General features: G+C 35.2%; 1 protein-coding gene across 12 annotated transcripts in view; it reads right to left on the bottom strand.

The window, feature by feature from the left end:
* The window catches only part of LOC105228487 (semaphorin-1A), a 481986-nt gene that overhangs the window by 60994 nt on the left and 407642 nt on the right, over positions 1–13350 (bottom strand). For all 12 annotated transcript variants that reach the window (XM_049455921.1, XM_049455900.1, XM_049455926.1 and 9 more), the window contains 5 exons: positions 10712–10816; positions 8610–8698; positions 4070–4211; positions 3537–3658; positions 922–1002 (listed from right to left, as the gene is read on the bottom strand). In XM_049455921.1, coding sequence (XP_049311878.1) covers positions 922–1002; positions 3537–3658; positions 4070–4211; positions 8610–8698; positions 10712–10816 — 539 coding nt within the window. The remainder of the gene's footprint in view (positions 1–921; positions 1003–3536; positions 3659–4069; positions 4212–8609; positions 8699–10711; positions 10817–13350) is intronic.

Below are 13350 nucleotides of genomic sequence, written 5' to 3'. Positions count from 1 at the left end.
ATTTCAGTTAAATATGCACTCAGACGCGCAGATGGATGATGTGGATATCCAAGTGGCGGGCGCTGGAGTGGATGTGGGTGGGGCAGTGGATGAGTGCGCGACACGACATCAACTGCGGTTTGTGGCATATCAATAAAAATGAGTGGTTAAGTGCCAGCGCGTATGAGGCCAATTTAATTGAAAGTGCATACACACACAAATATTTGTATATAGCGACAAAGCGACGCTGGTGACATTCATATGTGTGTTGGTTGGCATGTAAATATTAAATTGGTGGAAAACAGGAAAAAACGTTAACTTCGGTTGCGTTGAAGCTATAATACCCTACACAGTTGGATTTTTTATGGCATAGAAGGGTATATAAAGTAATTTATTCTGATTTTAAACGGTCAGTTTGTATGGCAGGTGTATGTAAAAATGATCCGATCGAAATAGTTTTTTGGTAAAAAGTATACAAAAACTTGATTTGGATCGTTCAGTTTGTATGGCAGCAATATGCTATAGTGGTCCGATATCGCCGGTTCTGACAAATTTCCAGCTCCTTGAAAAGGAAATTGAGTGTGCCGAATTTCAGAACGATATCTCAAAAACTAAGGATTATATCGCGTATATACAGACAGATGGACATAGAGACGAACGGGCCTAAAGGACTCAGCTCTTCACGCTCATCATTTATATATTTAGTTATATACATTATTTTTATAAAGTCTCCGAAATTTTTCTGCTTCTTACAAACTTCGTGTCAAATTTAATATATCTTGTTCCGGGCATAAAAACTATATATACCAATATATAGTACGTGGACATTGCTGAGTGCCTTTGCCTTTCTGTGGATTTGTGTACTGAAAATTGTGGCATTTTAATTGCGAAAATAATGAAAAATCGAGAGAAAATATAAATATATATATGTATATTGCATACCTTGGCATTATTGACTGGCAACCAATTTGAGTTAATGCTGCTTTGCTCCTTAAAGTTACCCTCGAATGTGTCGGCGATTTTCTGCAATGTGAAGCAATAATGAAAAATAATTATGTATTTTATATATGTATGTATATACGTATAAATATGTGCATGTAAAATTAAATTAAACACGAATTCGGCAAAGCGGAAAAATCAATATTAAGCGATGGCCAAAAAAGCTCATTTCGGCATGGAAGAGTGGCGCGTGCAAACATTGGTAAAGGGTGGCGCAAATGCAGACTAATTTCATAGAATCAGTTGTTGTGCTTTGTCCTCCCACGGAGCCAAGGGGTACAAAAAATATGTGTAAATTGTTATGAAAGTTATTTCAAGATAGGGAAAAAATTTAAAAGGTCATAAAAAAAACTGACAGATACGAACGCCAAACCCTTTGAGGGTTTTACTATACTGACCTAGTACCATCACCCTGACTTGGAATTTCTCACCCCCCAGATTAGCTGTTGTACTGTGTAATGGATCTCTCATCATTTTAAGATTAATTTTGGATGTACTTCAGATTATAGGCATATTGGGATTTCTAAAAGGTGCTCTATTTCGAGGTTCCTTACTTTTTTTTTTTAAGAAAAACACACTTATATCCAATGGTTAGTTTTTGTTATCATTTTAAATAACATTCTCTGATTTTTATTTTTTAAAGACTATCTCAGTAAAATGTTGGTCGTGGGTTCCATCCGTTGAGTCCACTTTTCGATGACTTGTCTGAGAATTTCGACTGGTAATTAGCGAATGACATATGTACATGATGTTTTGTTCCAAAGCCTGAATCGGCGCGTGATTGTCCGCATAGTCTTTGGAATTTAGATATCCACACAAGAAAAAGTGTAATGGTATAATATCATTTTGAATCGATTGAACTAGTAATGGGCCTCATCGAAATTTGTCTCGAAAACTTTGGATCTTCTTGGAACTTTTCAAAAGCCGATAGAGTGGGAAGATCAATTTTAATTCAATTAAAAATTTTACGTAAAATGCACCAAGTCGTTCCATACGTCAGTCCGAGTTGCTGCGAACGGCGCCGACACTTTTAGCCACGGCCGTTATACAATATTTTCTTCAGTGCTTGCTGGACGTGGTCTATTTGGTGGAATTATATTCAATAATTAGTTCTGGGTATCAAGTTGGGTAACGAATTGCAATGACTTTGTATTTTTCCATGATGAAATGCCAAACAATACTGAACAAAAATTAAATAATAGCTTGACACGACTCTCGTGTGATCTGTCAAAAAAAGGTTATTGAGAAAAATACCTCTACTTGGATCACCCTTTATATACATACTGCTTTAATATCACTAAAGTCTCTTAGGGTAATAATGCCTAGATCTCTTAGTCGATCTAACATCGTATTTTACGATAAGCCTGCAATGTATACCAAGACATAGTGGTATCCGTGGGAACCACCACCACCACTATAGTTAGACTCGGAAAAACAGGATATGTTAGCTAAAGGCGTATTTATATTAGACTTGCAGATATTTTATTGACAAACATAGCCCAGTCTTGGTAGAATCATTACCTGACTTGCTTGACAAGCAGGCAAACGTAGCGGGAATGTAATATGAGCTGTATTAAAATCTAAAAGGAATGATATAAGAGCTCTAGTATATAGTGAGTACTATCAGGTCACTGTTTGTGACATGCCAGTAGACTAGGAATGACGTATTCCTAACAACTATTGTATAAGCTATCTCGAGAAAGGACAATTAAACATCTTTAATGCGATTATAAGGCTGTATTAGAAAACAATAGCAACTATTGGCCAAGGGTTTCTTGACGGCGGCACGATGGGCTCCCTAAAGGCTTAGTTTTTGTTAATAGATAGCCGCCATAACTTCCTACCTCAGATGAACCCTTAGTTATTTTTGAATCATTTACTGATGCTAGTAAGTGAGGAGGATTCTTTAAGGGCTTCTAAGATTAGTGAGAGAGTATTTAGTGCTGGTTAGAGCGCGATATCTTTGCTACGTAAATGCCGATTATTCCTAGAAAGAGCCTTTCAGATCGTGAAGTTTTGAGCAAAGTATAGAATTTCGATCTGTATCTGCATCTTTTGAACTATTTTACAAAAGATTAACACATAGACAGTTCTTGGGCTCTTCCGTTTCCGCTCTGAAATGCTTGTTTTCATCTACATAAATACAATATTTTCGGAACGAAGTGAATTATAATTTCGAAGACTAATTCGCTAAAGGCTAATATCGTGCAGTAGCTACATATATTTATTTTACAAGCGGTATGTGGATATATGGAACTCTTAGTTGGTAAAATTTGAGTTCCCTTATCGCTTTTTCATAATACTTATGACCTATAAACAATCTTTAGGCCACTTTGAACTTGACTTTCGCATATTTCGTCCGCAGAATTTAAATCATTCATGCGGAAGCTATTAACTATAAATATTTGTATTTGAACCACCCTCTTTTCAAAGCACGACACTACTGCAAGGTTACACGCTACCACCCTGGTATTACAAATAGCGCCAAAGCATATAAATTTATGTAAGTGCATATACTAATAGACGAAATATAGCACTCGAGTTTGAGACGAACTTACCTGCAGTGAGAATGCACAAACTGCCGAGCCGGGAATTGAATTTGTTGGCGTATTAAAAACGCCATAAATCAATTTGGCGCTTGTTTGGCCATAGTGTCCTTCGACGAGATTGCTAGCCGATTCTGGTCGATTGTCAAATGGCACAAATGCACGAGCGGGGCGATGCGCAGCAGGCGGCAGCAAGTGGAGCGCAAGCACAACGGCGCCGTGGCGTAGCGGGGGGAGAAGTAGAGAAAAGAAATAAATATAATGAATTGCATGAATGTTTAAAAAGTTTTTTTTAGGTGAATATTTAAAATGAATTCGACGGCTTTTTATGGGTGTGTATGTGCCTGTGTGTGGGTGAATTGCTATGCCGCAGCGGAGAAGCAGAATTTTAAAATAGCAACATTAATTTTAATGTCACGGCAAATCAAGCGGCGGCATTAGGCAATTCACGCCCATGAAAACCAACAAACAAAAAACGGAAAAGGAAAAAAAATTGGAAAAAAAATTTGTAATAAAAAATGGCCAACGCATATATTTGCACTTACGTATCTCATTGAAGTAGAACGGATATTCGCCGGGTATGGAGCAGTTGAGGCGTGATTTAAGGAATGACGTCCAGCGATTGCGAAAACGATGCGGTCCGCCCTTGTCCCATTTGCAGACACGCGCGACGCGTGAGTAAATTGCCTAAATTTGGACGAAATGACAAATACACACACAATAAGTAAAAAAAATATTACAACAATAACAAAGTAAGCGAAATGTAAATCATTGACGCGTAACAACAATAACAAGCGCAGGAATGCACGAGAAAATTATGCGGAGTTGAAATGCTGTCGAAGGCAAACATTAAGCGGGCGCAGCGGCGACAACAGCGACAGACGCGGCCACAATGAAAATATGAGCGTCATTAACGGCGATTGATGTGTTAGCGGTTGATGCGGTGAGTGTGCATGTGGCAGGCTCGCACTCTTAATGTGGTGAGGCATAACTTTTGGGCAGCGTTACGTTTTTGGCGGTGTGTCAAATATATTAGACCGCACTTTATGAAGTTTAGTGCGTGAGAATAGAAGTTATTTTAAAAAGTGGGGCACAAAAAATGGTGGTCAATAATGTGTTGGCTGCATGCTAATATACTTTATGCGTGGAAGTTCCTACTGGATAGTGAAAAGAAGGAAAATTAGTATAGGCTAATTAATTATGACGTACATAGCCGAAAGCCTGCGATGCCAACGTTGAGATTGATTTGTATTGAAGCAAATGTGTGACAACCTTCAGATGTAGGTGTTGAATATCAACAAATAATTGCTTATTATGTATATCTGAATGAAGACCTAATTATGTAATTGAACTGAGTACAGATATCTATAGAAACCAAAAAATTTTTTTTGAGAAATTGCTAGTGATGTTTTGCGAAAATATTTTGTCAAATGAAAAAGTTTTCCATACAAGTACTTGATATTGTTGGGTGAGTTTGTATGGCAACTATACGCTATGGTGAACCGATCTAAACGATATCTTCGGGCATTATGGCATTGTATTGGATAATTATATATGCCAAATTTCGTGAAGATATCTTGTCAAATAAGAAAGTGTTCCATACAAGAACTTGATACTGAACGGTGAGTTTGTATGGCAGCTATATGCTATAGTGGTTCGATCTGCATAATTTTTGCGGAAATTATAGCAGTCTCGTGAAATAAAATCTGCGCTAAATTTCGTGATGATATTTTGTCGAATAACAAAGTTTTCCATACAAGGACTTCATTTTGATAGATCGGATTGTATGGTAGGTATAGGCTATAGTTGCCCGATCTGAAAAATATACAGCGAGATTGTAACGCTTATTTCAACAATAAACTGTGCCAAATTTTGTGAAGATAGCTCGCCAATTAAAAAAGTTTTCCCACACAAGAACTTCATCACTATCGTTCAGTTTGTATGGCAACTATATGCTACAATAATCCGAACTCAACAATTTTTTCGAAGATTATAGCCTGACCTTGGGTAATGGTCTGTGCCAAATTTTGTGTATAAATCTCGTCAAATAAAAAAGTTTCCGACACAAAGACTCGATTTTGATAGATCAGATTGTATGGCGGCTATACACTATAGTGGTCCAATATCGATGATTCCGAGAAATATCCAGCTTCTTAATGACAAAAGAGCGTGTGCCAAATTTCAGATCCATATCTCAAAAACTGAGCGTTTAGTTTGCGTATATACAGACGGAAGGCAGATAAAAAAAATAGAGTGACATGTCTAAAATGTTTCTTTCTGACTGTTTAATATTCTGTGTATGGCGAATGAACAAATATATATACATTGTAATTAAACTAAAGTAGCCTGGGAGTTGAAGGAAAGCCTTCTCACGACGAACAAGGAGCAAATTTTACAAATCGCTCATCATTCCCGTCCTGCTAAATGGTGCAGAAGCGTGGATAATGACAATATCTCATGAGTCGGCATTGCGAGTTTACGAGAAAAGGTTTTGCGGAAGATATTATCTTCCATAGGGAGTCTTGGATCTTCTAGCAAGATTTTGCTAGTCCAGAATTGAATCCATTGGATTACACTTTTTAGTGGGAGTCCTCAATACCTTTAGAAACTGTGGCGGCAATACCTGAATCGTTTGAGGGCTTGTATAAAAGCAAAAGGTGGCTATTTTGAACACAATTTTGTGTATCCTTTATTAACTGAAATTAGGTTAGTTTAGATTATTTTGGTAGGCCAATGAGCCACGCATAGACCAGTTCAGTTACTAGGTTCATGAACAGAAGTAATCTGCATTTAACGCGAATTTCAATAGACTCTGTGTCCTCACTATCCATACATCTTCCAGTGTATCACACCGTGGGAACCCCAGATGCTTACAGCATCGTCTTTCCAATGCGAAACAAGTGCACAAGAGATGCTCCACTGTTTCCTTGGTGCCTCATTTTAGCCATTTCCTGTAGTCTTCTCGATCAGTTAGCCCCATTCTGCGGGCGTGTGTCGCCACTGGACAGAGATCACTTAATATTCCCGATAATTTTCCTACAGTCTCTTCTAACGGGTGATTTTTTTGAGGTTAGGATTTTCATGCATTAGTATTTGACAGATCACGTGGGATTTCAGACATGGTGTCAAAGAGAAAGATGCTCAGTATGCTTTGACATTTCATCATGAATAGACTTACTAACGAGCAACGCTTGCAAATCATTGAATTTTATTACCAAAATCAGTGTTCGGTTCGAAATGTGTTTCGCGACAAATTTTGTTCAGCGATGAGGCTCATTTCTGGTTGAATGGCTACGTAAATAAGCAAAATTGCCGCATTTGGGGTGAAGAGCAACCAGAAGCCGTTCAAGAACTGCCCATGCATCCCGAAAAATGCACTGTTTGGTGTGGTTTGTACGCTGGTGGAATCATTGGACCGTATTTTTTCAAAGATGCTGTTGGACGCAACGTTACGGTGAATGGCGATCGCTATCGTTCGATGCTAACAAACTTTTTGTTGCCAAAAATGGAAGAACTGAACTTGGTTGACATGTGGTTTCAACAAGATGGCGCTACATGCCACACAGCTCGCGATTCTATGGCCATTTTGAGGGAAAACTTCGGACAACAATTCATCTCAAGAAATGGACCCGTAAGTTGGCCACCAAGATCATGCGATTTAATGCCTTTTGGCTATTTTTTGTGGGGCTACGTCAAGTCTAAAGTCTACAGAAATAAGCCAGCAACTATTCCAGCTTTGGAAGACAACATTTCCGAAGAAATTCGGGCTATTCCGGCCGAAATGCTCGAAAAAGTTGCCCAAAATTGGACTTTCCGAATGGACCACCTAAGACGCAGCCGCGGTCAACATTTAAATGAAATTATCTTCAAAAAGTAAATGTCATGAACCAATCTAACGTTTCAAATAAAGAACCGATGAGATTTTGCAAATTTTATGCGTTTTTTTTTTTAAAAAAGTTATCAAGCTCTTAAAAAATCACCCTTTATTTGGGTGTCAATAAGTATTTTGTTTACTTCCGAAAATGAATTAACTTTTTAAAAAAAAATTGTCAAATTTTCTTTTCAAAACGTTCTGCTACCAACTTTTGGCAGAAGTAAAGTAACTGCCCAAAGTTGTCTTTGGGTTTGCAGCACTGACCTATTCAAAAAGCCTACTGTTAAAGGTGGTGTAAGATAACTGTAAGACAATTCCTGTAATCCAGTTTAAAATCATCTAAAGGGTGCACTAGTGGAAATTTCTAATGTCTATGACTTTCTTTCAAAGACTGGAAAAATTGCTGACAGCTTTCATCTTGACGAAAAAGTTGAAGAGGAAATTTGATAAGAGGAATGTTCTATGAAAGAGATCTAAGTGAATCATCAAAAACTAAGTTTTTCTGGTATTTTTATATCGAAGAAGGTTATAGAACCATATACGTCTAGATATTTGTATATAATATTAAAAATAAAACTGATTATTATCGTTCAAGTACGTCCTTTCATATGTTTCAGCCAATTTGCTCAGTTTTTTTTTCGACCAATATAATGGCGTTAGATTAAAAAACAATAAATTTTATATCTCATGTATGATGGGTTCTCCAGCTAAATGAAATAAGATTTCTCGTACCTCATAATTCTCATAAATTCAGCCTGCAATAATTATTAATAAAAATATTTGGTTAAGTTCGGTATTGCCACATACTTGAGCGTTCCCACTGTCATTGAATTTTTATGCGAAAAAACGTTTTTTTTTAATATTCTCTCAACTACCAACGCTCCACTTATCACAAAAAATCAGTTCACTGAACAAATGTATACAATTTTTTTAATAACTGCATACAAAAACTGAGTTATGATAAAATGTCGCCCGCCTGTTTTTCAAACAACATTTCAACTCGACGCGTGCGGCTGTGCCGTTGAGTGCGTGTGAAAAAATTAAACAATTACAACACGCTTTCAAATCAATTAAAAACACTCGTGACAAATGTTTAAATTACGCTTGTACAAATGTAACAACAAGAACAGCCGCTGCTGTGCGCTATGAGTTATGGATCTCAGAAAAAAATGTTTTTTAATAAAAATGTTGTTTTTCATTGCTGTACGCACCTTGCCGCAATTGATGTACTCCACAGCCGTTTCTCTGAAGAAAAAATACACAAAGTCGCCCTGTGTAAAAGAGCTGACAAAATTTGGCGCTGCAAAATAGGTGAAAAGAGAGAATTGTAATAAACAAGTAATATGAATGTTTTATTATTTTCAAATATGGGATTAAAAAAATATTAATAATAAAATAGAAGCACCGGAAATCAAAATGAATTGTCATTTAATTAAATAGTTTCATGGTGCTCCAATAGTTTTTGCTGCAGGCAGCAAATGTGTATTCAGTTTGTCATATTATTAATGGAATGCAAACAATAATGCACGTTTTTTTCTAGATTTGTTTAATAATTATATAGTAAATATAAATATAATATTATATAAATAAGTATTATATGATTAATTACAAACCTTAGAAGTCAGTAAAATACACCTCAATCAATTTATTGGCATATTAGACAGTCCTTCATTAGTTCAATTAGTAAAGAGTGCCACAAATTCTTAATAATATTGATTATTATGTGCTTTAAGATGACTCAATTAGTGTTTCAGATCATCATTAATTCAATCCGCAAATTATGTGCACTATTTGAGTCAATTAGGGTATTATAAAAAATTAATTAGTAAGGTGTTATTCGAATTTATGCAAATTGTATTCAAGTATTCAAGTATTATATCAAATAGCCCTTAATTTACTCAATTAGCATATTGTATGATTTAAGTGTCTCAAATTCTCAATAATATTGATCGTTATGTGCCTAAAACGTTTACGAAAAGCTTTTAGATGACTCTTTTAGTACTTCAGCTAATCCTTAATTGACTCAATCAGCAAATTGTGTGCACTAATTGAATCAATTAAAGTACTTTCAAAATATATGTAAATTCATAATTTTATTATAAGCTTTCCAAACAGTGCTTAGTTTACTCAATTAGCATATTGTATGTCCTATGTGTCTTGAATTATGTATAATTTTAATTATTATACAACTAAGTCATTAATGGAGGTTTTAAAAATGTTTCAGACAATCCTTAATTTACTTAATTAATAAATTGTGTGCACTAATTGAATCAATTAAGATACTTTCAGAATTTATGTATATTCATAATTGCCTAATAGTACATAATTTACTTCATTAGTAAATTATGGGAACTAATTTACTCAATTAGCAAATTGTATGATTTATATGCCTCAAATTATAAATAGTTTTGTTTATTATATACCTAATGCATTAATGAAGACTTTATTAACGTCTCAGATAATCCCTAAATTACTTAATTAGTAAATTGCGTGAACTAATTGACTCAATTAAAGTACCTTCAAAACTTATCAACATTTATTTGCATTTTAATGCCAAAATACGCATGACTGTCAATTAGTCAATTGTGTGCCTTATGTGTCTCAAATTGTTAATAGAGGCTTTCCAATGGCTCTATTGGTTCATTTCAGACAATTTTTTATTTGCGCAGTCAGTTCTTTATAAATCCTCCTTTAAAGTTCTCAACTGTCTACTCAAACGGCTAACAGATACAACTAAATGAGAACGCAGCAATTGCTAACACTCTATGCTTATAGTGTATGCTAAGTGGCCTAATGACTCGAACTAAAAATATAACCTCATACACTTTATACAGCAGTATTTTTCTTGTCATGGCCAATCACAAATAAACGCGATTAGAGGCATGAAAATTACACATAAATACTGACAAAGTACTAAACGCACAGCTTTCAGGCTAAGCAGTTAACTGATACTCAGTACTACTAAGACACCCAGCCTGTTAGTTAAGCAGTCAGTCGTCAATACTTGAGTGGTTTGAGTTGGTGTGAGTCTACTTTATAGCTGCACTAGACTAACAGTAACAACAATATACTTTATATTACAACAATTTCCAACAACAATATACTTTATATTACAATAATACCGAACCATGTTGATACCTATTACCAAAAATAACAAAGCGATGGCACTAACGACTAAGGGGACCAAGCAACGATTGGCCATCAACACGGCTACCACAACAATAATGCAATTACGTTGCGCTACTAACAACAATAACATGCTATAAATAGTAGAAAAAAAATCGTATTTCATTGTGCAGAAGTAAAAACTCACCATTGAGGCTTAGGCTGTCGTATTGCTCCGTCTGTAACGGCTCACGATAGATAATCGGATCACTGCCGCTAAAATCGGCCACAGTGCCGGAGTATAGCTCGTTATCTGCAATAGAAGAAAATATGGTTGTAAGTAAGTGTGTGAGTAAAAGTTATATAACATTTATATACATATATATATGTATATGTATGGAAATAAGTATGTATGTATGTATGTATAGAAAGAAGTATGTAAATATATGGAAGCACAAAGAGTGTCGTAATAAACGATTTGATGGTGATGAGTGGCCGCTGGAAGGACATGCCACTCGCTACTTCTCTTACAAGGGGTTGGGGGTATATAAAGATGGAATTATACGAAAGCAAAGCAAGGAAAGGAAAGGAAACAAATAAAAGCAATGGAGAAGCATAGAATAATCGTAGAAAAAATGATTAAAGCAAAAAAAAATTGAAAAAGAAGAAAATCGACAAAAACAAGAAACAAGATTTTAAATGATTGCAACAACGACAGGATTTGCTGGACATGCAAATAATGCACAACAAGCGGATTGTGAAAGGCATAAAAGTATAATCGAAATTATAGCAATAGGATATAGCTCAACTACAGTCACATATACATACCTACATACAAACTGATATATAAATGAAAATGGTTGAACTGTACGCTTGACTGCGCTTATATCTAGCTGAAAGCTCACCAAAAAGGAAACAAGCAACAACAACAATAACAAAAAATAATAAAAAAACAAATAAATGATTGAATTTAGTAGCAGAGTACAACACGAAGTGGTGTGGGAGACGACGCACCACAAGTAAGAAAGGTATTACCATAAAGCAAAGCGTAGTAAATCGATTTTGTACGCGAAACGCTAAACAAAGCAGATTAATATTATCATATTGTAGCTGAAAGCAAAATATTGATTTTGTCGGTATATAAATAAATGCATAATACAGTATTACAAAGGATATTTACTGATTCCATTTAAGCGGATCAAGCATTTAATGCAGGTGTAGCATAAGTTGTGCTGCGTGTGTTTGGCGCAGATTTCGCACGCCATAGCAGTGTTGCTGCTTCGACTAAGGAGCAAAATATGTACTTTACAATTTCCCTTTTGAATTCGAAATTAAAAAATGTTACAATTTCCTTTTCGAGTTTGGAATCATTATTATTTAAAGTTGAATTTTTGGTGATGTGTTTCTTTAGCTTGCGTTGAGAAATATAAGATATTTTGAAGAGAAGTTAAAGATTTTAAAGACCAAAATATGTTCAGGTGCATGTTTTTTCAAACAATCGTTCAAAATTTTTTTTTCTATACTTAACAAGGCATGAAACACCCTTAAGATCCATAAATGAATCAAATAATTTAGAATGCCATAAGAATACTATTTGACCTCTTAAAACAAGACAAAACGTCGGTTTCGGCTGCACTGAAGCAATAGTAAACTTCATAGCTGCATTTTGATAGCATAAAAGACTATAAACAGATTTTTGTCTCGATTTTGTTCGGTCAGTTTTTATGACAACTACAACTAGTCCGATCTGAAAAATTTCTTAGAAAATTGTACCATTGTCTTGAACAATAATCCACGCCCAATATCATAGATATATCTTATAAAACAAAAAAGTTTGCCGTACAAGTACTTCATTTTGATTGTTCAGTTTGTGACAGCTATATGATATAGTCATCTAATATAAGCAGTTGGTTTACAGATTATAGCGTTGTTTGAGACAATAATTTGTGGAGAATTTCGTGAAGATATCTTGTCAAATAAACAAGTTTTTCTTATAAGGTCTTGATTTTGTTCAACCAGTTTTTATGGCAGCTATGCCCTACAATAACCCGATTTGAACAATTTCTTGGGATATTATACCGTTATCTTGGAAAGTAATCTATCTTGAATTTCGTAAACATATCTTTTCAAATAAAAAAGTTTTTCGTACAAGGACTTGACTTTGATCGGTCAGTTTGCATGGCATCTATTTGCTATAGTGGTCCGATATCGGCGGTTTCGATAAATCAACAGCTTCTTGGAGAGAAAAGCATATGAGAAAAATTTCAGTTCAATATCTCAAAAACTACGTTTTTTTTACGTTTATTATATGCAAGCAGAGAGACGAATATGGCTAAATCGACTTAGCTCGTCGCTCTGTTCATTTATTTGTATAATTTATACTGTCTTTAAAACAATTCCCTAATGTAGTATTATTTAATTGGTAAAGTAGTTAAAGCGGAATTTTAATCTTGTCTTGTAAGCCATAGCAGCGAATAATTGTCGTCAGTCAGGTGAGCACGTGAAACTTTAAGCGCATTTTTGCGGATCAACATATATTGGACCGGGCGAGGATTGTACTCGGAGACTCAAGGCACGCATCCACTCGAAATTTTTATATAGCTTCACATGTTTATTAGTAAGTCATTTAGTATTTCTTTATTATTATTTTTTATAATTTGTATACTTTTGCAACATGTTGCTACAGAGTATAATAATTTTATTCACCTAACCGGTGTACGTATCACCTAAAACTAAGAGAGATAGATATGAAGCTATATATATAAATGATTTGGACGGCGAGAGGAGACCACTACACCACCAAAGAAACGATAGATAATTCGCTTAGGACAATTCTTATAAGAACTT

The sequence above is a fragment of the Bactrocera dorsalis genome, chromosome 1, assembly GCF_023373825.1.
Source record: "Bactrocera dorsalis isolate Fly_Bdor chromosome 1, ASM2337382v1, whole genome shotgun sequence".
NCBI lineage: Eukaryota > Metazoa > Arthropoda > Insecta > Diptera > Tephritidae > Bactrocera > Bactrocera dorsalis.
The sequence above is the reverse complement of the archived record's forward strand: the minus strand, read 5'-3'. Positions and strand labels throughout refer to the sequence as shown.